This window comes from Stegostoma tigrinum, chromosome 26, assembly GCF_030684315.1.
Source record: "Stegostoma tigrinum isolate sSteTig4 chromosome 26, sSteTig4.hap1, whole genome shotgun sequence".
Taxonomy (NCBI): domain Eukaryota; kingdom Metazoa; phylum Chordata; class Chondrichthyes; order Orectolobiformes; family Stegostomatidae; genus Stegostoma; species Stegostoma tigrinum.
Window position 1 is genome coordinate 40,502,317 of NC_081379.1, and position 26,294 is coordinate 40,528,610.

General features: G+C 45.7%; 1 protein-coding gene across 1 annotated transcript in view; it reads left to right on the forward strand.

The window, feature by feature from the left end:
• The window catches only part of LOC125464216 (transmembrane protein 233), a 37,900-nt gene extending 12,341 nt beyond the window's left edge, over window positions 1–25,559 (forward strand). Inside the window, exons 2-3 of the mRNA XM_048556444.2 lie at window positions 1,055–1,189; window positions 23,925–25,559. Of these exons, the coding sequence (XP_048412401.1) occupies window positions 1,055–1,189; window positions 23,925–23,933 (144 nt within the window). The 3' untranslated portion in view covers window positions 23,934–25,559. The remainder of the gene's footprint in view (window positions 1–1,054; window positions 1,190–23,924) is intronic.
• The last annotated feature ends 735 nt before the right edge of the window (window positions 25,560–26,294 follow it).

Sequence of the window (26,294 nt, forward strand, 5' to 3'; positions counted from 1 at the left end):
ATTTCCTTATGGTTTTTAAGAGGAAATAGACCTCTTTAAAAAAAATTGGACCAGGCAATCTGATTTTGTTTAGAGAGAAAGCGACCATGTTAACTTCAATATGTAGAGTGTGTAGACAATGGAGATACTAAGCAGGAAATGGGCTGCGCGATCACCATGACCATTTTATTTCTGACACAAGTTATAATGCAGTGTTAAACGTAACTTCTTTCTAGAAGCTCTATCAGATAGCAATAGACACAGCTCTTCATTTTGGGGCAAAAGGACTCAATAGGGGGCAATAGCTTGTTCAGAGAAGTGGGTTGTAAGAAGCATTTGAATTTGCAAGCGACATCGAGAGCCACGGGGATTCAGGGTGGAAATTCCTAAACTTACACCCGAGGGAGCTGCAACTGCTATCACAGGCTGGGACTAAAATTTTCAGTCCAGGTGCTAAGCCTGGTCTTGTCGAGACCAGCGCCCCAACACCCCGCCCTCAACTACCCCCCACCCCCACCCCCCCCACCCCCCCCGCCACCCAACCCAAGCATGGTGGGCTCCCTAGAGCTTCTGGCACTAGTTAATGGGACCAGGGTTAGCCTGAACTTCTCCCCTTAGTAACGAGGGAATGAGGACAAAAGCAAAATTGGAGGAGCACAGAGAGGGTGGTGGAGCAGGACGAGGTCTGCAGTAATGCGAGGAGTGCAGGAGAATGACAATATTTAAATGGACGTGCTCTGGACTGGGTGTTAATTTAGCGTGGGCTGGTCAGTGAATAGGACTCGGCGGTGAGTTGGGACGGCAGGAGTCCAGATTCAGGTTATAGCAGGTGGAGAGCAGTGACTGAGCTGGCTGTCACTGTGTTGGGACAGTCAAAGCTAGAGGTAAGGAAGGCCTGGGTGGTTTTAGCAGCAGATGGGTTGATTTGGGGGTGGTGGTGGTAGGGGAGAACTTGCAAATGTGGGAGCTGCTGGGATCTGAGCACAGCATCATTCACTGGGCTAAGTACAAGGCTAATCACTAACTAAAAGAATATAACATGGTTTTGTACTGATGGTTGCTTTTTGTCCTTCAGGCTCTACACAGTTACAATGAGGGAGATATCGATGGAGCCAAAAAGCTAGCACACTTGGCAACCCTGGTTGCCATCGCAGCCATTATTGTTGGATTATTAATTATCGCAGTCTCTTGCATCGTTCACTTCTCCATGGTAGGCTCAGTTTGCTTTCTACCTTTTAACCTAAAAGCGCTGCCGATGTTTGGACGTTGATGAGTTGAAGTGACACAATTTGTTGTTTCACCTGTTTTGGTTCGCAGCAATGAGTGGCATTTTCTGCAAAGGTTGACCAACGATTTCTCTGGTTTCGTGGGGAATAGTAAAATCCGTATAAAGAATGAGCTCTGACTTCAACAGTCAGACCCTACGCTACTAGACTGGTAAATTAGAAGTTTATTTGCTGGCTGGGGAGGTACGGAATGGAGTCACTGAGAGTGGGAATGGTTATAGAGTTCAGCCCTTGGCCTGCGCGCAGTTTGTTGACTTCAGTTCATTCAAGACACTACAGTTAGCTTCTGGGCTGGAGAAAGGATTACTATCGAACCACTCTTACAGCAAGTAACATGCCTATGAAACATAGAAAATAGGAGTGGGAGCAGACCACATGGCCCTTCAAGTCTATCTCACCAGTCAATATAATGGCGCCTGATCATCCAACTCAGTCCCCTGTTCCCGTTCTCTCGCCAGACCCTTTGATTCCTTTAGCCTTAAACACTATATCTATCTCCTCCATGACAACTTTGAATATTTTTGTCACAGCCGTGTTCTGTGGTAGAGAATTCCACAGGCTCACGACTCTCTGGTGAAGAAATTTCTCCTCATTCTCAGTCCTAAATGGCTCACCTTGTATCTCGATCAGTCGGGGAATCGAGGGTTATTCTGGAAAAGGCTGGAAAGTGGATGTGAGGAATTGTTGGAGCAGAGATGATCCTGTTGAATGGTATAGCAGGCCTGAAGGGCCAAAAGGCCTACTGATGTATCTATTTCTTATGGTCTTTAGTTCTTAGACAGCAAGTGCCAAAAACTCAATTCGACTGTGACACTTGGTTCTGGATTTCCCGGTCATCAGGAATGTCGCATCAATGTTTACCCTGTCCAGTTCTGTTAGAATTTTGAAAGGTTTCTATGAGAACCCACCTCATTCTCCTGAACCGCAGTGAGTATAGTCCTAACCAATTCAATCTCTCTCCATGCATCAGGCCTGCCATCCCAGGAATCAGCCTGGTAAATATTTGTTGCACTCCAGACCTAACCTGGTGGGTATACCTGCCTTAGATAAGGAGACAAAAACTGCACACATTACTCCAGGTGTGGTCTCACCAAGGCCCTGTATAATTGCAGCAAGACATCCCTGACCCTCTACTTGAATCCTCTCGCTATGAAGGCCAACACACCATTTGCATTCTTCACCACCTGCTGCTCCTGCATTGCTTACTTTCATGACTGGTGTACAAGGAGACCCAGGTCTCATGGCACCTTTCCCTGTCCCAATCTATCACCATTCTGATAATAATCTGTCTTCCTGTTTTGCTGGCAAAGTGGATAACCAGAAATTTATCCACATCATACTTCATCTGCCATGCACCTGCTCTCTTAACTTGTCTGAATCCCATTGAATGTTAAGCAAGTACAGCTTCAAGCACGGCAGTGAAGCCTGTCACAGTCGAATTGAGTTTTTGACACTTGCTGTCTAAGAAATGAAGACCATAAGGAATAGGAACAGGAATCGGATATTTGGCCCTTAAGGCATGCTATACCATTCAATAGGATCATTTCTGCTCCAACATTCCTCACAGCTACTTTCCTGCCTTTTCCCCAATAACCCTTGATTCCCTGACAGATCTATCGATCTTGGCCTTAAATATGCACAAGGACTATGTCCCCCACAGCTCTCTGTGGAAAGGAGTTCCAAAGACTCTCAACCCTCTGAGAGAAGAATACCCTCTTTATCTAAGTCTAAAATTGGCAAACCTTTACCCTGAAACTGCACCCTCTAGTCCGAGCCTGTCCCAAGAGGGGAAACATTCTCTCAGCATTTACCTTGTCAAACCTTTTAAGAATCAATATGTTTCAACGAGACCACCTCTCCATTCTTCTAATCTCCAGTGACTAGAGTCCCAACCTGTTCAGCCTTTGCTCAGAAGATAACCTTTCCATACCAGGGACCATCTTAGTGAGCCTTCTCTGACCTGCCTCCAATGAAATGATATATTTTCTTAAATAAGGTGACACAAACTGCTCACAATACTCCAGATCTGATCTCACCAGCACCTTGTATAGCTGCAGTAAGGCCTCCCTGCTCTTATACTCCAACCCTCTTGAAATAAGGACCAGCATTCCATTAGCCTTCCTGACTCCCTGCTGTACCTGGGCGTTAGCCTCCTGTGATATGGGTACAACTATCCAAGTCCTGCTGTATTGCAGCATTCTGCAGTGTTCTTTCATTGTACCTTCCAAAATGTACACTTTCACATTTTCACATGAATAGTAGCTACTGGTCCAAAGTGTTGAGGGATAATGTTGAGAAGCTGCTCAGGAGAGGAAGATAGAGCTGGAACCTCTGTGATCCTTGCCAGAGCCGAAGAAGAAGGCTGAGCTTATTTCAGTCACTAAACTCAGTATGTTCACTCCCGCGAGCCTCCTCTGCACATTCTTCATGAGTTCACAGTCACTGAAAGGGTTCAATGAATGTGCAGGATAATAAAATGTGAGGCTGGATGAACACAGCAGGCCAAGCAGCATCCCAGGAGCACAAAAGCTGATGTTTCGGGCCTAGACCCTTCATCAGAGAGGGGGATGGGGTGAGGGTTCTGGAATAAATAGGGAGAGAGGGGGAGGCGAACCGAAGATGGAGAGAAAAGAAGATAGGTGGAGAGAGTATAGGTGGGGAGGTAGGGAGGGGATAGGTCAGTCCAGGGAAGACAGACAGGTCAAGGAGGTGGGATGAGGTTAGTAGGTAGATGGGGGTGCGACTTGGGGTGGGAGGAAGGGATGGGTGAGAGGAAGAACAGGTTAGGGAGGCAGAGACAGGTTGGACTGGTTTTGGGATGCAGTGGGTGGAGGGGAAGAGCTGGGCTGGTTGTGTGGTGCAGTGGGGGGAGGGGACGAACTGGGCTGGTTTAGGGATGCAGTTGGGGAAGGGGAGATTTTGAAACTGGTGAAGTCCACGTTGATACCATATGGCTGCAGGGTTCCCAAGCGGAATATGAGTTGCTGTTCCTGCAACCTTCGGGTGGCATCATTGTGGCACTGCAGGAGGCCCATGATGGTCATGTCATCTAAAGAATGGGAGGGGGAGTGGAAATGGTTTGCGACTGGGAGGTGCAGTTGTTTGTTGCGAACTGAGCGGAGGTGTTCTGCAAAGCGGTCCCCAAGCCTCCGCTTGGTTTCCCCAATGTAGAGGAAGCCACACCGGGTACAGTGGATGCAGTATACCACATTGGCAGATGTGCAGGTGAACCTCTGCTTAATGTGGAATGTCATCTTGGGGCCTGGGATAGGGGTGAGGGAGGAGGTGTGGTGGCAAGTGTAGCATTTCCTGCGGTTGCAGGGGAAGGTGCCGGGTGTGGTGGTGTTGGAGGGCAGTGTGGAGCGAACAAGGGAGTCACGGAGAGAGTGGTCTCTCTGGAAAGCAGACAGGGGTGGGGATGGAAAGATGTCTTGGGTGGTGGGGTCAGATTGCAGATGGCGGAAGTGTCGGAGGATGATGCGTTGTATCCGGAGGTTGGTGGGGTGGTGTGTGAGAACGAGGGGGATCCTCTTTGGGCGGTTGTGGCGGGGGCGGGGTGTGAGGGATGTGTTGCGGGAAATACGGGAGACGCGGTCAAGGGCGTTCTCGATCACTGTGGGGGGAAAGTTGCGGTCCTTGAAGAACTTGGACATCTGGGATGTGCGGGAGTGGAATGTCTTATCGTGGGAGCAGATGCGGCGGAGGCGGAGGAATTGGGAATAGGGGATGGAATTTTTGCAGGAGGGTGGGTGGGAGGAGGTGTATTCTAGGTAGCTGTGGGAGTCGGTGGGCTTGAAATGGACATCGGTTACAAGCTGGTTGCCTGAGATGGAGACTGAGAGGTCCAGGAAGGTGAGGGATGTGCTGGAGATGGCCCAGGTGAACTGAAGGTTGGGGTGGAAGGTGTTGGTGAAGTGGATGAACTGTTCGAGCTCCTTTGGGGAGCAAGAGGCGGCGCCGATACAGTCATCAATGTACCGGAGGAAGAGGTGGGGTTTGGGGCCTGTGTAAGTGCGGAAGAGGGACTGCTCCACGTAACCTACAAAGAGGCAGGCATAGCTGGGGCCCATGCGGGTGCCCATGGCCACCCCCTTAGTCTGTAGGAAGTGGGAGGAGTCAAAAGAGAAGTTGTTGAGTGTGAGGACGGGTTCGGCTAGGCGGATGAGGGTGTCGGTGGAGGGGGACTGGTCGGGCCTGCGGGACAGGAAGAAGCGGAGGGCCTTGAGGCCATCTGCATGCGGAATGCAGGTGTATAGGGACTGGATGTCCATGGTGAATATGAGGTGTTGGGGGCCAGGGAATTGGAAGTCCTGGAGGAGGTGGAGGGCGTGGGTGGTGTCACGGACGTGGGTGGGGAGTTCCTGGACCAAAGGGGAGAAAATGGAGTCCAGATATGTGGAGATGAGTTCGGTGGGGCAGGAGCAGGCTGAGACGATGGGTCGACCAGGGCAGGCAGGTTTGTGGATTTTGGGAAGGAGATAGAAACGGGCCGTGCGGGGTTGGGGAACAATGAGGTTGGAGGCTGTGGGTGGGAGGTCCCCTGAGGTGATGAGATCATGAATGGTGTTGGAGATGATGGTTTGGTGCAGCCTTAACCCCATTTTCTCACTTAACCAGGGATTCCCTTGTGTTTCTGGTGAAGTTACAACTGGAATCAAGCAACCTGCCAACTCTGGGGGCATGTTTCCCTGGAGATTTCACCACAACATCAGTCACCAATTGTTCTTTGATAACTCAGTGGTCAGCACTGCTGCCTCACAGCTCCAGGGACCTGGGTTCGATTCCAGCCTCAGGCGCCTGTGTGTGTGGAGTTTACATATTCTCCCCGTGTCTGTGTGAGTTTTCTCCAGGTGCTCTGGTTTCCTCCCACAGTCCAAAGATATGCAGGGTAGGATGATTGGCCATGCTAAATTGCCTACAGAGATGTGTAGGTTAGGTGGATTAGCCATGAAAAATAAAGGGTTATAGGGAGTGGTTCTGGGTGGGATGCTCTTTGTGAGACGACTTGTACACGGTTCGCAATAAACAACAGCATGTCCCAGTCGTGAACCATTTCAACTCCTCCTCCCATTCCTCAGATGACATGTCCATCCTGGGCCTCCTGCAGTGCCACAATGATGCCACCCGAAGGTTGCGGGAACAGCAACTCATATTCTGCTTGGGAACCCTGAAGCCCAATGGTATCAATGTGGACTTCACAAGCTTCAAAATCTCCCCTCCCCCCACTGCATCCCAAAACCAGCCCAGCTCATCCCTGCCTCCCTAACCTGTCCTTCCTCCTACCTATCCCCTCCTCCCACCTCAAGCCCCACCCCCATCTCCTACCCACTAACCTCATCCCGCCCCCTTGACCTGTCCGTCCTCCCTGGACTGACCTACCCCTCCCTAACTCCCCACCTATACTCACCTTTGCTGGCTCCATCCCCACCTCTCTGACCTGCCTGTCTTCTCTCCACCTCTCTTCTCCTCTATCCATCTTCTATCTGTCTGCCCCTCTCTCCCTATTTATTTCAGATCCCCCTTCGCCTCCCCCATTTCTGTTGTCTCAGATTCTCCAGCATCTGCAGTTCCTACTAACTCATTCCCAGATCCATTCCTGGCTTTGGTGCCATGGCTTCATCAATGGTTTTATTTAACAAACACGGGTCCACCATAACATATAATTCAAGTTTGGAAGTGAATCTTAACATTGACAGGAACGGAGAAAATATTTTCACTATGAGTTCCTTGATACAGCAGTGAATGCAATCGGTTTTCTCTTGATAGGGGATCAGACTATTTCCCTGTTTGACCTTCTGCCCTATAAATTGACCTTTGAATGACAGCCTCTGAGCGGGGGATAGTTAAAGGAAGTTAAATTCTGGAAGTAAAACAAGTGCAATGATATTTGCAGGAAGAATTACAGCTTGCTCAGCAATGCTGATTACCAGATAAGCGTTGATTTAGCATGAAGAACTGCTGTTCAAAATGTTCTATAATCATCTGAACAACTTGAAATTGTTCTGTTTTTGAAAACCTACGTATGATGCATCTCAATAGGAGACTGTACTGTATAGAAGGAGGCTTGTTCGGTGATTCATTGCACTCCAGCAGATTAATAGCCCTCTTGCAATAAATTAAATGTGCCTCATTATGTTTATTGAAAAATGTATTTGTCTTGAAGAGTATTAATTCAAAATGAAGTATGACAGTCTGTTACCTAACTTTCAGATCATTCTACAGATATTTTGGAAACAAGTAACCTACAAATATCCCAGGCAGAGTTTCACTTCCAATAATTCCAAAGGCTTGCTCAGGCCATAACTTTTCAAATAGTGGTTTCCAGAACTTTTGAGACTCATAAGAAGGTCATGGGAGATCCACAAGGAGATTAGAATGTTCTCTCAGCTATTGCACACTCATTAAATTGTTATCTAAACAATGCACTGTATCTGGAAGTGTTTATATTCACAGGAATCCCTTGGACTACAACCTTAGGGATTTTGTGCCAGTATATAAAACAGTAAATATTTACAGGGTCCAAACTAAAAGACCAGGGCAATTTTTTTAAAAGTCAAGTTAAGAACTAAGTAAATAAAGTAGCGATGCCAGTCCAGGCGATGTGTTGTAACTGCACGATGTGGGAGCTGGTGGATCCCATTTGTGGTTCATGGTGACCACATCTGTAGCAGGTGCTGGTTGCTTGAGGAACTCCGGCTCAGAGTTGATGAGCTGGAGCCTGAGCTTCAAACACTGCGACACAACAGGGAGGGAGGGAGTTACCCAGACTCTGTGTTTCAGGAGGCAGTCACACCCCTTAGATAACGTACCGTGGATTCAGTCAGTGGTCGGAGTCAGGAGGGGGTGTCAACCAGTGAGGAAGGTAGAGGGATCCAGGAGGCTGTGCTGAAGGAGCCTGAGCCCTTGAGCCTGACTAACAGGTTTGAGATTCCCGCTCCCTGTGTGGATGGGAGCAGAGGCTGTAGGGAGGATGAGCAAACTGACTGTAACACTATGGGGCAGGGAACCGTCCAAGAGAGGGGAGAAAAGAGAAATATAATTTAATGGGGGATACTATAGTCAGGTGCATAGGCACTTCTCTCTGGCCAGGAATAAGATGCCCAAAAGCTGTGTTGCCTGCCTAGTGCCTGGGTTTAGGATCTCTCATCTGGGTTCCAGAGGAACTTGGAGAGGTAGAGGTAAGATCCAGTTGTCGTGATCTATGTAAGCACCAATGATATCGATAGAAAGAGGTAAGAGATTCTGCTAGGGGCTAGATTAAAAAGCAGAGCCAAAAATGTAATAATCTCTGGATTACTACCTGTGGTAGGAGCAATTTGACACAGGGTCAACAAGATTAAAGAGGTAAATGTGTGGCTCAAAGATTGGGTGATGGAGAAACAGGTTGGAATTCGGGGGACATTGGCATCAGGGAAGGAGGGAGCTGTTCCAGTGGGAGGAACTCCACCTGAATCATGCTGGGACCAGAGTCCTGGCAAAATACATAACACAGGCTGTGGATAGGGCTCTAAATTATATAGTCAGGGTGGGGGTGTCTGTTGTGTGGAAAATCATGGAAAAGTTAAAGGGGGGAGGGCTTAACAGAGGCTATTAAAGTTCCCAGAAAAGTAATAGGACAGAGAGTATGGAAAGGGTCAGGAACCTAAGTTCAGGCACAGCAGATAAGCGACTGCTATGAGAAGGGGGACAGTCAATGTGGGACTGAGGGTCTTGTACTTAAATGCGCGCAGTATATGAAACAAGGTAAATGAGCTTGTAGCACAGACTAAAATTGGCCGGTACGATGCTCTGGGTGTCACGGAGACGTGGCTGCAAAGGGGCTCAGGGCTGGGACTAAATGTCCAAGGGAGAGGCAGATTGGTAAGAGGGGGTGTTAGTAAGAAATGAAATTACATCGATAGCAAGAAGCTTTTGGTTTGAATCATTGTGGATTATGTTATTTAACCTGATTACCCTGTGTGTGTTGGATCTGCAGCTCCAGTTGAAGTCACTCGTGGTTTAAATCTAATAAGGTTAGAGATGTGATCCTGGTGTATTGTACAAGTGACATTTGGAGTGTTTTGGGTACTAAAGCCAATTTGTTTCTTTTCAATTTATAAAGGGATGCTTGGGATTAAGGGGACCATAGTTTTACTGTATATTTATAATCTTTGAATTTGTATTATAAGTAGGTAATTTGGGTCACTTTGTTTTATCTATGTTCCTTTTACAATAAACTTCCATTTGATGTTAAAGCAACATCACAGTATTGTGTGGTTATGTTTCAGCAACAGGTAACCTGTTAAAAGCATACAAATAAAATTGTGACCTATCAAGCCAATTTTATCACCAGGATCTGTATTATCTGGTTATAATATCTAGTTACATCATTACTATATACATGAAATAACAATATATCTGTATATGGAAGGAAAGGTGGTAATCAGGATCTCCTGATGATTTAGATAATTGGCAAAGCTACCTGAGAGTTCATAGAGTGTTTTTAGAACAGTTTCTTAAACCAGCATGTTACAGAACCATCAGAGATCAGGCCTTTCTAGATCTGGTAATGTGCAGTGAGACAGGATCAATTAATGCCCTCATAGAGAGGGCATTCTGAGATAGCAGTGATCATCATGTGATTGTTTTTCAATTTAGTTTCAGGGAGAGAAGTGTAACTCTAAAACTAGTTTATTCAACTTATATAAGAGCAGAAAGCTGAACATCTGTCAATGGGGAAGTGCTGGAATCTTTTATCAAAGACATAATAATTAGTAAAATTTCAGTAATTAAGGGATACTTAGAATACATCAACATAAAGCAGAGTCATCATGGTTTTGTGAAAGGGAAATCATGCTTGACTAACTATTTTTTATTTTTTGAAGAGTATGAAGCAATATAGATAAAGGGAACCTGTGGTTGTGTTGTAGTTGGATTTCCAGAAGACATTTGACGAGGACTTACAGCAAGAGTTACTTTGTAAATTATAATGACATGTGTGGGGGGTTAGCAGAGTAAGGTGGATGGAGTATCGGTTAGCTAACAGGGAACAGTTACAAAGTATAAATGGGTCATTTTTGAGTTGGCGAGATGTGACAGGTTGAATACTACAGGAATGTGTGCTTTGTACATCAACTATTTACAATTTATATTAATTGCTTGGATGAAGAAACCAAATATGCAGAAGCTAATTTACTGACGATACCACGATAGGTTGGAAAGTAAATTGTGAAGCGGAGAACAAGCTTGGAAAATGCAAACATGTTCACTTTTTATAGAAATATATTAAAAAAATTGAGGGTGAGGTGAGAGTGACAGCCCTTGACATTAGACTGAGTGCAGCATCAAGGATTCCTATCAAAAACTTGGAACCATTAAATATCAGGGGCAGACTGTCCACTGTCTAGAGACATAGGTGGCATATAGAAAGATGATGTGGTTGTTATCAGTCCTTTCAGCTCCAGGACATCTCAGCAGGGTAGTGTCCTGGGCTCAACCATCTCCAGCCGCTTCATCAGTGACCTTCGCTCCATCATAACGCCAGAAGTGGGGATGTTTATCAATGATTGCACAATGTTCAGCATCATTTGTGACTCCTCAAATACTGAGATTTAAATGCAACAAGTTCTGGATGATATGCAGGCTAGGGCTGATAAATGGTATGTAACATTTACACTACAAAATTGCCAGGCAATGACCATCACCAGTAGGAGATAAGCTAATCACTGTCCCTTGACCTTCAATGGTATTGCCATCACTGAGGCCCCCACTATCAACATGCTGGGGATTACCATTGACAAGAAACTCAACTGGACTAACCATATAAATACAGTGGCTACAAGAGCTTGTCAGAGGCTAGGAGTCCTGCAGCAATTAACTCATCTCCTGAGTCCCCAAAGCCTGTCCACCATCTTCAAGGCACAGGTCAGGAGTGTGATGGAATACTCTCCACTTGTCTGCGATGGGTGCAGCTCCAACAACACTCCAGAAGCTTGAAGTCATCCAGGAAAAAGCAGTTTGATTGGCACAACATCTTCAAGTATCCACTCCCTCCACCATTGACATTCAGTAGCAGCAGTGCATACTATCTACAAGATATACTGCAAAAGTTCACCAAACAGCCTTAGACAGCACCTTCTAAACCCACGACCACTTCCATCCAGAAGGACAAGAGCAGCAGATACATCAGAACACCACCAAGCTAGTCTTTCACAATCAACATCAAGGCCATCCAAAACTCTGCTACTTATGTCCTAAATTGTATCGAATCCTCTTCAGCTGTTACCCCTGTGCACTCTGACCAAATCGATTTCTGATTAAGTTGCATCTCAATTTTAAAATCCTCATCTTTGTTTTCAGATCCCTCCAGCAAAGTCTAGTTCATAGCTATCTCTATGTCTCCTCCAGCCCTACATCTCTCTGAAATGTCTCTGTTCCTTGAATCCTGGCTGCTTGCACATCCCTGAATTTAATCGCTCCACCACTGGGGCTTGTGCAATCAACAGCTAGGTTCTGGAATAGCCCCCTTAACCTTCTGTGCCTCGCTTTCAGACGCTTCTTAAAACCCACTGCTTTGTGCGAGCTGTCGGTCATATGCTGTAATTTGGCTTGCATTTAAGTTAAAGGTGCTGTTTAAATACAGTTGTCGTTCAACCATTGATTTCTTGACCTTTCTCCTCCTCCATAAGAAGCTGAACCATGAATTTTATAGTGGGCTTCACGCTGACTGAACTCTGTAGACGAACCATCACTCTCACCAGGACTGTGATCTGAATAGCAGGTGGAGGCCTTCAGGTGATTCCTGCGCTGTGTGTCCTGCCCTCCTTTGACTGCCTGGACCACCATCCATTCAATTTCTATCTGCGCTATGAAGCTGCACAGTGACCACCTGCTGTAACATGTTATCCACATTGTGACAGCCTCATGCGTACACTGGAGTGACTCTCACAAGCTCCCAAACCTGAAACCTGAGCTCCTGCAGCTGACAGCACCTCCTTCTGCTGTGGTTATCCCGGACATGGGAAGTATCCCGGATTTCCAACACGGCATAGGATGTATATTCGACAGTTCTGAGGGAGCCTGCATGCTAGCATTTAATACTCTGCTAACTTTCTTTTATTCACCCACTTACATGCACAGAAGGAAAAAAACTTTGAGCATGGTAATACTCACCAAAACAGTTCCTGTGAGAGTGGTAGTGTCCCAACCTCCGAGCCTTGGTTTGGGTTCAAGTCGCACCTGCTCCACAGGTGTATAGTAACATTCCTGCACAGATTGGTTTAAAATATCTAACCTTGATTTTATAGTGTAGGAGTTGGAAAGCCATGCTGAGGTTGTACAGGACATTTGTGAGGCCTCTTCTGGAGCACTGTGTCCAGTTCTGGTGGCCCAGTTATAGGAAGGGTATTATTAAACTGGAGAGGGTTCAGAAGAAATTTACCAGGATGTTGCCGGGTGTGGTTATAAGAAATAAGTTGTAAAGAAAAGTTGGATAGGCTGGGACTTTTGTCACTGGACTGTAGGATTACTTTATAGAGGCTTATTAAATCACGAGGAGTATAGTTAGAGTTATTGGTAGGCATCCTTCCCCTGGAATGGGGATTTCAAGACTAGGGGGCACATTTTTAAGGTGAGAGGAGAGAGATTTAAAAAAAGACACGAGGTGCAAACATTTTGCACAGAGGGTGGTTCCAGTGTGGAACGAACTTCCTGTGGAAGTGGTGGATGCAGGTACAGTTACAATGTTTAAAAGGCATTTGGATAAGTACATGAATAGGAAAGGTTTGGAGAGGTATGGGCCAGGAGCAGGCGGGGGGACTAGTTTAATTTGGGATTATGCTCAGCACAAGCTGGTTGGACCGGAGGGTCTGTTTCTGCACTAAATGACTCTATCACTCTACGTATTGTTTTTGAATTGCTCAGGTGCACCTCCTTGCTGCGTATCCTTGAACTGCAGCATCACTTTGTGATTGCCCTTAAGCAACCACAACCATCTTCCTCTGTGTCGGGCAATGTGTGATTCACAGTGTCGGGGGACACAGCAAAAAGCTCGAATGAATCATATGCACCAATCTTCAGTCAGAAGTACAAAGTGAATGGTTAATCTTGATTCCTCCAGTGAGGTCCCCAGCATTACAGATGCCAGTCTTCAGCCAATTCGATTCACTTCACATGATATTGAGAAATGTTTGGAGACATTGGATTCTGCAGAGATTATGGGCCCGGACAACATTCTGGCAATAATACTGAAGACTTGTGCCCCAGAACGTGCTGTTCCCCAAGCCAAGCTGTTCCTGTACAGTTACAGCACTGGCAATGTGGAAAATTGCCAAGGTGTGACCTGTGCACAAAAAGCAGGATAATTCTGACCTGGTCCATCAGCCTGCTCTGAATAAACAGTAAGCTGAAGGAAAAGGTGTTGACAGTGCTACAGAGTGGCAATTGTAAATAATAACCTGTTTGCTGATGATCAGTTCTGATTTCTCCTGTTCTTATGACAGCCTTGGTTCAAACATAATAGAGGTGAATGTCAGAGATGACGTGAGAATGACATCAAGGCAACATTTGACTGAATGTGGCTTCACAGAGCTCTAGCGAAACATAATCCCAAACTAAACTAGCTCCCCCCCTCCGTCTGCTCCTGGCCCATATCCCTCCAAACCTTTCCTATTCATGTACTTATCCAAATGCCTTTTAAATGTTGTAATTGTGGATACAGGTCGAGCTCTTCCTTCGGTTCATTGGTTAATGTGGTAGGATTACAGAGCTTTCATCCAACCATAGCTTGTAGGATCACACAGCTCTGTCTATAACTTCCACAGTTTGTTATGCAAGTAGCCCTGTGTTGTAGCTCCACCAGACCTGCATCTTATTTTTAGGTACAGCTGGTACTGCTCCTGAAATGCTCCACTGCATTTCCCGTAGGACCAGGGTTGCTGCCTGCCCTGCCAATAATGGTAGAGTTTGGACTGTGCCGAGCCAAGAGGCTACAGGTTCAGGTTGAATACTAAATAAAAACTGAAAGAACTGTGGATGCTGTAAATCAGGAACAACAGCAGAAGTCGCTGGCGAAGCTCAGCAGGTCTGGCAGCATCTGTGAAGAAAAATGTCAGCGTTAATGATTCAGGTCCGGTGACCCTTCCTCAGAACAGTTCTGAGGAAGGGTCACCGGACCCGAAATGTTAACGCTGGTATTTTTCTTCACAGACTCTGCCAGACCTGCTGAGCTTCGCCAGCGACTTCTGCTGTTGTTGTTTGTGGTTGGCTACTGTTCAGCTGCTGAGCCACGGTGCTCCACAGATGGCCAGCTTTGAACGGTACATCATCCCATTTAGCAGGATGGAAGTGCCACACAGGACAGTAACTTTGATTTGAAGGTGGGACTTCGCTTCACAAAGAGTCTCTGCCGTTCAGTCTCGCTGATATTGTCATGGACAGATGCATCTGCGGGAGGTCGAGTTTGTTTTTCCCGTTTGTTAGACCCAGTTCAGTCACTGGTGCCAATGCTGAGCCACTCTTGGTGATGGGCAGTAACGCTGGCTCTATGGAAATGCAGTGGAGCATTTTACAACCGGTGCTTTTAACTGCATGTTTTGAGAAGCAAGTCTCCTGACCCACACGCCAAGTGTTGTGCACACGGTTGTTCGAACAAGCAGCAAATGAAGTGGTTGCAGATGAATTAGTTCAGTCTTCAGCTGGAGCCCATTGCAACAAGAAATTGGTGGTTCTATGGGCTAGTGAGTAGTTGCCAAAAACCTTTCGCTGCCAGAAGCTGTTAGATTGATTCTCAGATAATCGAGGACATGGGCAGATAGCAAGAACTGCAGATGCTGGATCCTCCAGCTGCACACTGTATTGACTGACAACACTGGCATCTACATGACTGCGTGGAAAATTGCCCAGGTATGACCTGTACATAAAATCAGAAGTCACCCGACACTAGGTTACAGCCCAACAGGTTTATTTGAAATCACAAGCTATCGAAGCACTGCTCCTTCGTCAGGTGACTTCACCTGATGGGTGCAGCTCCTGTAGTACTTAAGAAGCTAGACGCCATCCAGGGAAAAGCAGCACACCTGCTTGGCACTACATCCACAAGCATCCACATTCTCCACCACATACGCTCAGGAGCAGCAGTGTGTACAATCTACAGAATGCACTGCAAAAATTCACTCAAGATCCTGGGATAACACCTTCCAAACCCACGTCCACTTCCATCTAGAAGGACAGGGGCAGCAGATACATGGCAACACCACCACGTTCAAGCTTCCCCCCCAACCCCCAAGCCACTCACCATCCTGACTTGGAAATATGTCGCTGTCCCTTCACTGTCACTGGGTCAGAATCCTGGAACTCCCTCCCTACTGGCACTGTGGGTCAACCTAGAGCAGGAGGACTGCAGCGGTTCAGGAAGGCAGCTCACCACCACCGTCTGAAGGACAACTAGGAATGGGCAATAAATGCTGGCCAGGCAGCGTTTTAAAAATCTTCATAAAAAGTTTTTTAAAAATATTTTCTGGCTGGGAACAAGACAGAGAGAAGTGATTTAATCTCCATCAGCACAGGAGATGGCTCTGTGTTCACCGCAGTCAAAACCCATTTTAAATCAGAGGAAAACCAACTCATCTGCTGTGACTTATAACTGATAAGTCTCTTAGAAGTGAACCAGCCACTGTGTGTGTCTAGCAAAACTGGAAGCATCCAGAGATAGACAACTGGGAAGCAATGCTCTGACCAGAAAAAAATCATAAATGTCATCTCAGCAATGCACGAAAGGGTACGACTAACTTGCCTTCCAGATTTTCTGTGCCCATAACATTTTGTTCTAATGGTTTGTTTGTCTCAGAGTGAGTTAGTAATGGCTTGAGTTTTAATTTGTAGTGTAATTTGGGTAAGCACAGTCAGCTGGGAATTGTACTGCAAAAGCACGACACTGACTACAGATTCCATAAAATGTCTTTGCCGTGTTCTAGTGTTATATTTAGTTCGTATAACTGTTTATCTATAGTTATAGTCTGATTACTTGTAATGAAAAGGAATTCCTCTTCAGCACAGAAACCTGATTCATGCTTTCTATCCACCTGGAAATTAGGTAAATCGGGAAATTCTGTGCACCTATTTTAAAATTTTTAAATTCTGTGATGATTCCAGGAATAGCACAGCTTGAGTTCCAGCACCCTACCCCAGTGAGATGTAACACAATATAAAATCAGCACAGGACACTATAAACAAATTGGTACGAGGAAGATGGTCGGGAGTGATGCACTGTGCAAGGACCTTTAGAGGTGAAAGCTTTCATATACATGGGTTACTATTATCTTATGATGAAATACTCCAGATTCTGGCCATGAACTTGTTGTTGGAAACAGAACACATGTTGATCATTAAGGCTTGGAATCCCACTGTGTTCCAGATCTTCCAAACTATCATCAATGGACAATGTTGCTTTGTTGATGGGCCTATAATGGAGATGAGTGAACACACGCAGAGATAACTAGTAAACCCACAAGGGTCTGGGATTTTATGTTCAGAACTCAAAATAGTTGAACATAAATCACTAACTCAGCATCAGTTCAGTTAATAAGTGGAAAGGAAGTGGAATGAGCATACACTTGGAAAGCTACAGCAGATTTACTGGATGGATAAAGGTGGTGTGGAAAACGTACAGTTTGGCAAAAACAAAATTATGAGAGCTTGACATTTTCCACCAGATAAGATCCCAACGGGCAGGAAGATATTGCAAGTATTCTCCACTTTAAAACAATAACAAGATCAGCATAACTGAGCCTGTATGACCGGTGTACACCTGTACCGAATTTGAACAAAAATTGATCAATTCAGCAAGAGCAGAATTGGTTTCTTTGTGTGGTATAGAGCAGGCTTAAGATGGCAGAGTGTTAGGTTTTATCTGCAATGCAGGATTTGCAGGAACCGAGATTCTAAAGACTGTGACCAGACCGTGGCCTTGTCTCTCAAAATCCTTATCACTAAGTTGGGATCCTCCTTGTCAGAAAGAAATGCTACTTCTTCCATTCGAAGCCTGTTAGTGACCACAGGAGTGTGTCAACTGGTTTCCACTCCATCGGTGATAATGGGAACTGCAGATGCTGGAGAATCCAAGATAACAAAGTATGAAGCTGGATGAACACAGCAGGCCAAGCAGCATCTCAGGAGCAGGAGCTCTCTGATTAAGGGTCTAGGCCCGAAATGTCAGCTTTTGTGCTCCTGAGATGCTGCTTGGCCTGCTGTGTTCATCCAGCCCCACACTTTGTTATCTAGGTTTCCACTCCATTACAGGAATTGTGATTCATTCATTCTGCCTGTCTATGGTGCCTTTGTTCCAAACATCTTGGCTACTGGGCAAAAAGGGTTATCATGCGCACCCCCTCCACCATACCCCCCACCCCCCACCTCAGACTTAGCTCATGACAGCAACAATGAAAGCTTACACTGCCACGATATCACTAATGTCGTCAAGCCAATAACACTGAAGAATCCTGACACTATCTGAGCCAAAGCTCGATTGGCACCTCATTCACCACCTTAAAGTCTCCCACTGATGTACTGTGCCTTCACTTCTAGGATTGACTGCAGCAAGTTGTGAAAGCTTCTTCAGCAGCAGCTCCCAAAGCCCTGACCTTGACCATCCAGACTGAAAGAATATACCGAAACCTCCGAGTTCCTTTCCATTCACGCTTGGAAGTAAATCATCAGCACTGGAACAGAAAGAAACTCTTCATCTAACACCAGATGGACTGAGGAAGAACGCTCATTATTACATTTCAGGGACAATTAGTGATGGGCAATAAATGCTTGTCTTGGTGTTGGTGCTTGTATCGTTAGAATTAACACCAAATAGTGAAAGTTGAGGAGGTCTTGATAAGTTTGAGGGAAAGAGAGATGCTGGGAAGGAGATAATTAGAGGCGCCAAGCCTGAAGGTACGAAGATTTTGGATCCTGGTTCGGGCAGCAAGGAGTCAGGGTAATAACGGTTACAACACAGGTTCCAGAAGTGAGGAGAAATGTAAATGAAAAATCTAAAATTTGTGAAGGCAGCTAACAGAAGAACTGTGAGGTGTGCAATTTTTCTAAATGTTCAGCAAGTTATGGTACTTGCTGCCTCAGTTGAAGACATAACTCAACTTCAGAAGCTATTGTCAAGGCTTGTTACCAAATCATTAAAACAACAGCCTCCTTAAAGAGGTCCTGTCAATCAAGGAATTCACAATGACTTCTGTGACTGAGGCCACATACTTAGATACAAAATAGACACCCCTCCCCCCACTGCATCCCAAAACCAGCCCGGCTCGTCCCTGCCTCCCTAACCTGTTCTTCCTCTCACCTATCCCCTCCTCCCTCCTCAAGCCGCACCCCCATTTCCTACCCACTAACCTCATCCTGCCCCCTTGACCTGTCCGTCCTCCCCAGACTGACCTATCCCCTCCCTACTTCCCAGCTACACTCACCTCTACTGGCTCCATCCCCACCCCTTTAACTTGCCTGTCTCCTCTCCACCTATCTTCTCCTTTATCCATCTTTGATCTGTCTCCCCCTCTCTCCCTATTTAATTCTGAAACATCTCCCCCTCCCCCTTTTCTGATGAAGGGTCTAGGCCTGAAACGTCACCTTTTGTGCTCCTGAGATGCTGCTTGGCCTGCTGTGTTCTTCCAGCTCCACACTTTGTTATCCTGGATTCTCCAGCATCTGCAGTTCCCATTACCTCAGATACAGAGAATTGTGACGATTGCTATTCTTATAATATTCTTTTTATAAAAGCACCTCCAACCTCACAAGAACCATGCAGAAAATAAATCCTCACTTGTGGTTGCCCTCCTAGTTGTAAATATCTTATGTAAGCTACATGGAACAATTTGTCTATACAATTCAGAAGGTAGACAGAATGGATGTAATCTTATAGGGGTCAGAGATAGGTGACCTATCGCAAGAGAATTGGGTAAGATGTCCTGTAAGGTCCATCTTGATGTCAGGAGTACCACCATCTTTTATGCTTTTGACAAGCATAGCAGCAAGTTTCTCACTGGGCAGCAACAAGTCAGCAATTAAGATGAACACATTTTGACAGTTCAATTTGCCTCATTAATATTCAGCGTCTTACCGACTGTGCCAAACAAGCTAGACCGTAAGAAAACAGAACACTGAAGATCAGAGCAGGTAACCGCTGGCTTCATCTTGTCACTTGCTCCAAAGGACCTCTGGGTTGGACACAGGCACCAACATCTGAGTGCACGCCCCATGAGCAATGACCATACAACCCACACTGACGGTGATTGGCACACAATGAGTGCCAGCCTCTGAAACCCTCATGACACATTTCTGATCCACTCACAGTATACATCTGCACATCAGAACTGCACTGGCAACTCTCAATGTGATGTTGCTGCAAAGACAGATGCGTTTAGGTACATGAACCTGGCTCATGGACTTGCTGGGTCCCAGGCTCTTCACTCACCCACTCTGACCTTGCCTGGATGCTCCTGGCATGCCTTGCCTTTTCATTGCTTATCCCCCTCAGCCAGAAATACCAGGCTCATATTACTGAGGCAGCAGTGCTAACCACTGAGCCACCGTGCCGCCCCAAATTCATTAAATAACGAGCCACAAGGTAGTGATTCCGGAATGTGGTCAAACACAAACAATGGCCACGAAAACAAAAATTGCTGGAAAAGCTCAGCAGGAGGAGGAGAAAACAGAGTTAATGTTTCAGGTCCGGTGACCCTTCCTCAGAACTCAGGAACAGAATTGGCATCCTTATCAGGGGGACAGAGAAACCAGGGTCCAGGCTGTGTCATTTCACAGTTCATTTCGAGAATAACACGACACAGAAATAAGCCATTCAGTCCACGCTCCTCCTGCTAGCACTTTGAAAGCCTGATCCAATTGGTTCCACTCACCCCTTTTCCCCTAGCCATGCAAATTTATCCTTTTCAGGACGATATTCAGTGACAGTGAGTTTCAAATCACTGCCTCTCTCTGAAAAACGTCCACCTCAACTTTTCTTTAATTCTTCCCTAACTCACTTGCAATCTATGATCCATGGTTAACAATCTTCATGCTAAGGGAAACAGTTCTTTCCTACCCACTCTGTCCAGGTCTCTCATAACGTACACACCTCAGTTAAATGACCCCTCGCTCTCCTCCATTGCAAAGAAACAACCCAGTTTATCCAATCCTTCCTCATTGCTGATGTTTACATTTCTGACATCATGATCGTATCCTTGATGACCAAAACTATAAGCTGTGGTCTCAATTATCTTTCCTACATTCCTACCATTACCTCCCTTCTTATGTTATTTACCTCAGTGAAGAAAAAAGGAAAAATGTCTTGTTTGCTTTCTTAGCCACTTCATCTACCTAGCATTGATAACATGAACTGCAGATGCTGGAGAATCCAAGATAACAAAGTGTGAAGCTGAATGAACACAGCAGGCCAAGCAGCATCTCAGGAGAACAAAAGCTGATGTTTCGGGCCTAGACCCCTCATCAGAGAGCTTCTTCCTGTCCCGCAGGCCCGACCAATCCCCCTCCACCGACACCCTCATCCGCCTAGCCGAACTCCTCCTCACCCTCAACAACTTCTCTTTCGATTCCTCCCACTTCCTACAGACAAAGGGGGTGGCCATGGATACCCGCATGGGCCCAAGCTATGCCTGCCTCTTTGTAGGTTACGTGGAACAGTCCCTCTTCCGCATATACACAGGCCCCAAACCCCACCTCTTCACCCGTTACATTGACGACTGTATCAGCGCCGCCTCTTGCTCCCCAGAGGAGCTCGAACCGGTCATCCACTTCACCAACACCTTCCACCCCAACCTTCAGTTCACCTGGGCCATCTCCAACACATCCCTCACCTTCCTGGACCTCTCAGTCTCCATCTCAGGTAACCAGCTAGTAACTGATGTCCATTTCAAGCCCACTGACTCCCACAGCTACCTAGAATACACCTCCTCCCACCCACCCTCCTGCAAAAATTCCATCCCCTATTCCCAATTCCTCCGCCTCCGCCGCATCTGCTCCCACGATAAGACATTCCACTCCCACACATCCCCGATGTTCACGTTCTTCAAGGACCGCAACATTCCCCCCGCAGTGGTCGAGAATGCCCTTGACCGCGTCTCCCGCATTTCCCGCAACACATCCCTCTCACCCCGCCCCCACCACAATCGCCCCAAGAGGATCCCCCTCGTTCTCACATACCACCCCACCAACCTCCAGATGCAACGCATCATCCACCGACACTTCCGCCATCTATAATGCGACCCCACCACCCAAACTATTTTCCTATCCCCACCCCTGTCTGCCTTGTGGAGAGACCACTCTCTCCCTGACTCCCTTGTCCCCTCCACACTCCCCTCCAACCCCACCACACCCGGCACCTTCCCCTGCAACCGCAGGAAATGCTACACTTGCCCCCACACCTCCTCCCTCACCCTCATCCCAGGCCCCAAGATGACTTTCCACATTAAGCAGATGTTCACCTGCACATCTGAAAATGTGGTATACTGTATCCATTGTACCCGGTGTGGCTTCCTCTACATTGGGGAAACCAAGCAGAGGCTTGGGGACTGCTTTGCAGAACACCTCCGCTCGGTTTGCAATAAACAACTGCACCTCCCAGTTGCGAACCATGTTAACTGCACCCCCCTGCAATCGTCAGACGACATGTCCATCATGGGCCTCCTGCAGTGCCACAATGATTCCACCCGAAGGTTGCAGGAACAGCAACTCATATTCCGCTTGGGAACCCTGCAGCCCATTGGTATCAATGTGGACTTCACAAGCTTCAAAATCTCACCTTCCCCCACTGCATCCCAAAACCAGCCCAGTTCTTCCCCTCCCTCCACCGCATCACAAAACCAGCCCAGCTCTTCCCCTCCCCCCACTGCATCCCAAAACCAGCCCAGCCTGTCCCCGCTTCCCTAACCTGTTCTTCCTCTCACCTATCCCTTCCTCCCACCTCTAGACGCACCTCCATTTCCTACTTCTACCTCATCGACCTGTCCATCTTCCCTGAACTGACCTATCCCCTCTCTACCTCCCCACCTATACGCCCCTCTCCACCTATCTTCTTTTCTCTCCATCTTCGGTCCACCTCCCCCTTTCTCCCTATTTATTCCAGAACCCTCTCCCCATCCCCCTCTCTGATGAAGGGTCTAGGTCCGAAACGTCAGCTTTTGTGCTCCTGAGATGCTGTGTTCATCCACCCCCACACTTTGTCATCTACCTAGCATGCTGTCTTTTTGATGTGGAGCTGGAAGAACACAGCAGGCCAGGCAGCATCAGAGGGAATCTGAAGAAGGGTCTCAACCTGAAACGTCAGCTTTCCTGCTCCTCAGATGCTGCCTGGCCTGCTGTGTTCGTCCAGCTCTACACTGTTTTATCTCGGACTCCAGCATCAGAAGCTCTTATTATCTCTGATACTGACTTTATGGGTCTGTAGAAATACATTATTTCTGTCTCTCTACCTTACTCTATATCCAACCTTTTATTGTTATCAGTAGCTTTGTTTGCCCATCCCAAATAAATAGCCTCATGCTTCTCCAGTTGAGTTGTATGTTTTCTCTATCTGCCCACCAGATCAATCCACTGATACCTTCCTATAGACCTCAGGATTATCGCAATCACACAGCCAGTTTTTGTACCAAACGTAAATTTCCCAGTCGTGCCCCAACATGGACATCTAAGTCACTGATGTAAATCTCAAAAACATCTGGAACCTGATACTAGGGCTTGCAACATTTGACTGGGAATAGCTACCTGGTCAAAGAAACACCTGTTGACTGAGCCAACTTGGTACGTTCCCGTGAATCCAAAGGGCTTTCATTTTTCAAAGCAGTCTGTCACATAGAGCTTTGTCAAATGCTTTTTAAGAATTCATGTAAGATTACATTAAGCATTCTGTCTTCATCAGCGTTGCTTATCTCCACCTTGAAAAATTCAGTCAAGTTTGTCAGAGATGAATTTGTCTAAACCAAGATCATCTGATCAACCCTAATTAGTGCATACCTATCTCCTCAATATTTTACATAGCACTGAAGCTGGCTTTGACTGGCCTGTAATGACTTGGTATCATCTCTGCCTTAATGGTACATTTATACGAAGGAACCATACTCTGCAAAACAGACAGAATGTGATCAAGCCTAGCATCGTTTTTTGAATTAGTCAGGAGCTGGCAGTGTCTTTGGATTGGCGACACCTTAGCCAATCATATCACCTTGCCAACTCATTAGCGTCCTTTCCACATGTAGTATATACTGGTTGAATTTTGGCGTTCATGTCTTGGTTCTGAGGGGTGCAAAGGAAAGAGCTGAAAGCTATGGGCCAAGAGCTGGGAAATGGGATTAGAGTAGATTGGTGCTTGGTAATCAACATGGACACAATGGGCCATTTCCCATTCTGTAGATATGTTATGGCTCTATGACACGTCTCTGTTTTCAGTGATGAACAAGTACATACTTGTATAGTGCTAAGCAGGCTGGCACTTGCTGTACCAAGCGACTATTAGTGGATAAATTAGGAAATAACAAGCTTGGCCAGAACCCTCCATCATATCAGAATCCCTATCTGTGTATTCCTAATATTTTAATTTATTTTAATTTGAGATCTCCAGAGATGAATTTTGTTTTCTCATTCAGCTAATGTTTGTTTTGTTTTTGTTTACAGCATCACTGACTGGATAAGCAACAAAGAAGATTAATTGTTTTGGAAACTCACCAGCAACCATCTGAGAGAGGATGAAGTTGCATGTAATTAGTGCTGACCATGTACAGTTTTTATTGTGGTTAATGTGATCCTCTTACTCAGCTACCTACAGTCAGACCTTCGTATAGTCTTAAAACCAGTTACTGCCTTTCATGAGGGAAAAGTGAAATACTTTCACACCTTTGCTCTAATGGGAAACTCAAGAAATCTATTTTCCACTGAATCTGGCAGCTGGAGAACCACAGAGCTGCAATAACAGTGAGGGAAGTTTTTATTTAAAAACAATGTCAGATCGGATTATGTATTCATTGTGCAAGCATTAATGTGAGGCAAACAGATTCCCATGTGCAGGCGATCACGTCATTTCTAAGATAGTGTAACCCACTCTATGTGCATATTGTATGGCTGTATCTCATCACAGATGTTGTTAACAATTTTATGAGAAGGGTAATCCCTTAAGAGTCAGCTGTTACAATATTAGCACATAACACGAAACAAATTTATACAAAGTTCCTGTCAGCATTTTAACAAGAGATATAAGTCCATTTTAATATAAATAATTCAAATGCCTCATGATGTAGCAGAAAGTGATTTTTGGGCAGATCTATATGCTGACACTGATTTCAATTTCAAGATGTGCAATTCTATGATAGTTGGTCAAAATTATTTAGTAAGGTGCTTTATTTAGTGATGCCATTTGCACATTAGCATCAACACTCAACAGAATACACCATATCCAACCAACTTACCCCTTGTGAAATACACAATTTATCAGCTCAAATTGTTCCCAGAGCTTTTTTCTACAGAAAAAAAAACAAAAGAACTGTGGATGCTGTAAATCAGGAACAAAAACAAAGTTGGTGGAAAAGCTCAGCGGGTCTGGCAGCATCTGTGAAGGAAAAATTAGAGTTAACACTTCGGGTCCGGTGACCCTTCCTCAGAACACTTCTGAGGAAGGCTCACCGGACCCGGAACGTTAACTCTGTTTTCTCCTTCACAGATGCTGCCAGACCCGCTGAGCTTTTTCACCAACTTTGTTTTTGTTCCTTTTTTTTAAAAAGTTTTTTTGCGGGATATGAGAATTGCCAGTTTAGCTGACATTTACTGCCTTTTCAGCGGTGCTGTTGAAAAGGCATTGGTGAACCTTCGGCTAGAATCACTATAGTCCATGTGGTGGACACTCTACCAGCATTAATAACAGGTTTCACTTAACATCACACATTATAAGGTACTCCTTAACCCAATTGCAACCCAACTTCAGTAAGACAGAGTCTGGAAGAGTGTATAATTTTATGGATGGGTTTATGGTTCAAAAGGGCATTATGCACAAGTTTTACACAATCACTGTGATATTTTATTGAAATGTTAATGACTTGAAACAAAGAATAGTCCACTGGCAGTTCAGTTCCTGCTGCCTGGAACATATCCATCTACACAGATAGCTAGTAGTCTTAACTATTGTAGCAATTAGATTTACCATTGACATAATTTTTGAACCTGCTCATTCTTTCAGACCTGCAGCGAGGGAAAAAGTAGTGAAAATTTTGAACTTTGATCTTGTTTAATGTTTACAAATTAAATTCTCTTCCAGCATCAGCCAAAGGGGTGTTTATCTACCTTTTTAACATGTCTTTTGTAAATAAAATGGCGAGTCTGGTAGCCATTACAAAAAGGGTATGATATAATGACAATGAACTAAAGTCAACACTTTTAAGAGGCGAATCCGTTCTTTAAGGAAACGATAGTGTATAGAAAAGGTGCGAATGGCAGGGCTACCTAGTCAGTTGGGCTTGAATGCCTCATATCATGGGTTCTGGAGATGCCTGTTTCTCTGACCTGTACACAGCAGTCAATTATATCTCAAGTTTCCTGATGGCCTACTCTTAGCTGGCATACCTTTCTTACCAAGGTTGTGGCAGTGCTTTCAGATCAACCTACAATTAGTGCATTTGAACTCAACAAACAGCAATACAACCAGAATCTTGGATTGACTGGGAGAACTCCTTTGCTTCACTTCAGCATAGTCCTTTGGGGTTCTTACATCCATAATGAAAGGCCTCTGATATTGTCGTGTCTGAAGGCCAGCACTTCCAACATCACTGCTGCACAGGAGCTCCATCATGTATGCAAGTCTCTGTGCTGGACATGGAACTTGTGATCTCTGGACTTAAAGCTGAGCGCACCATTGCTCTGACAACTCCACACTCATTTGAAATGACTGTGCCCTGTGATTTTTAGCAAAAGGAGAGGAAAAAAAAACAGGAAAAGCAGTGTTGTTAAAAAAAAGGAGATAGATTCTTCTTGGGCAATGGAGTCAAGGGTTAGATTGGA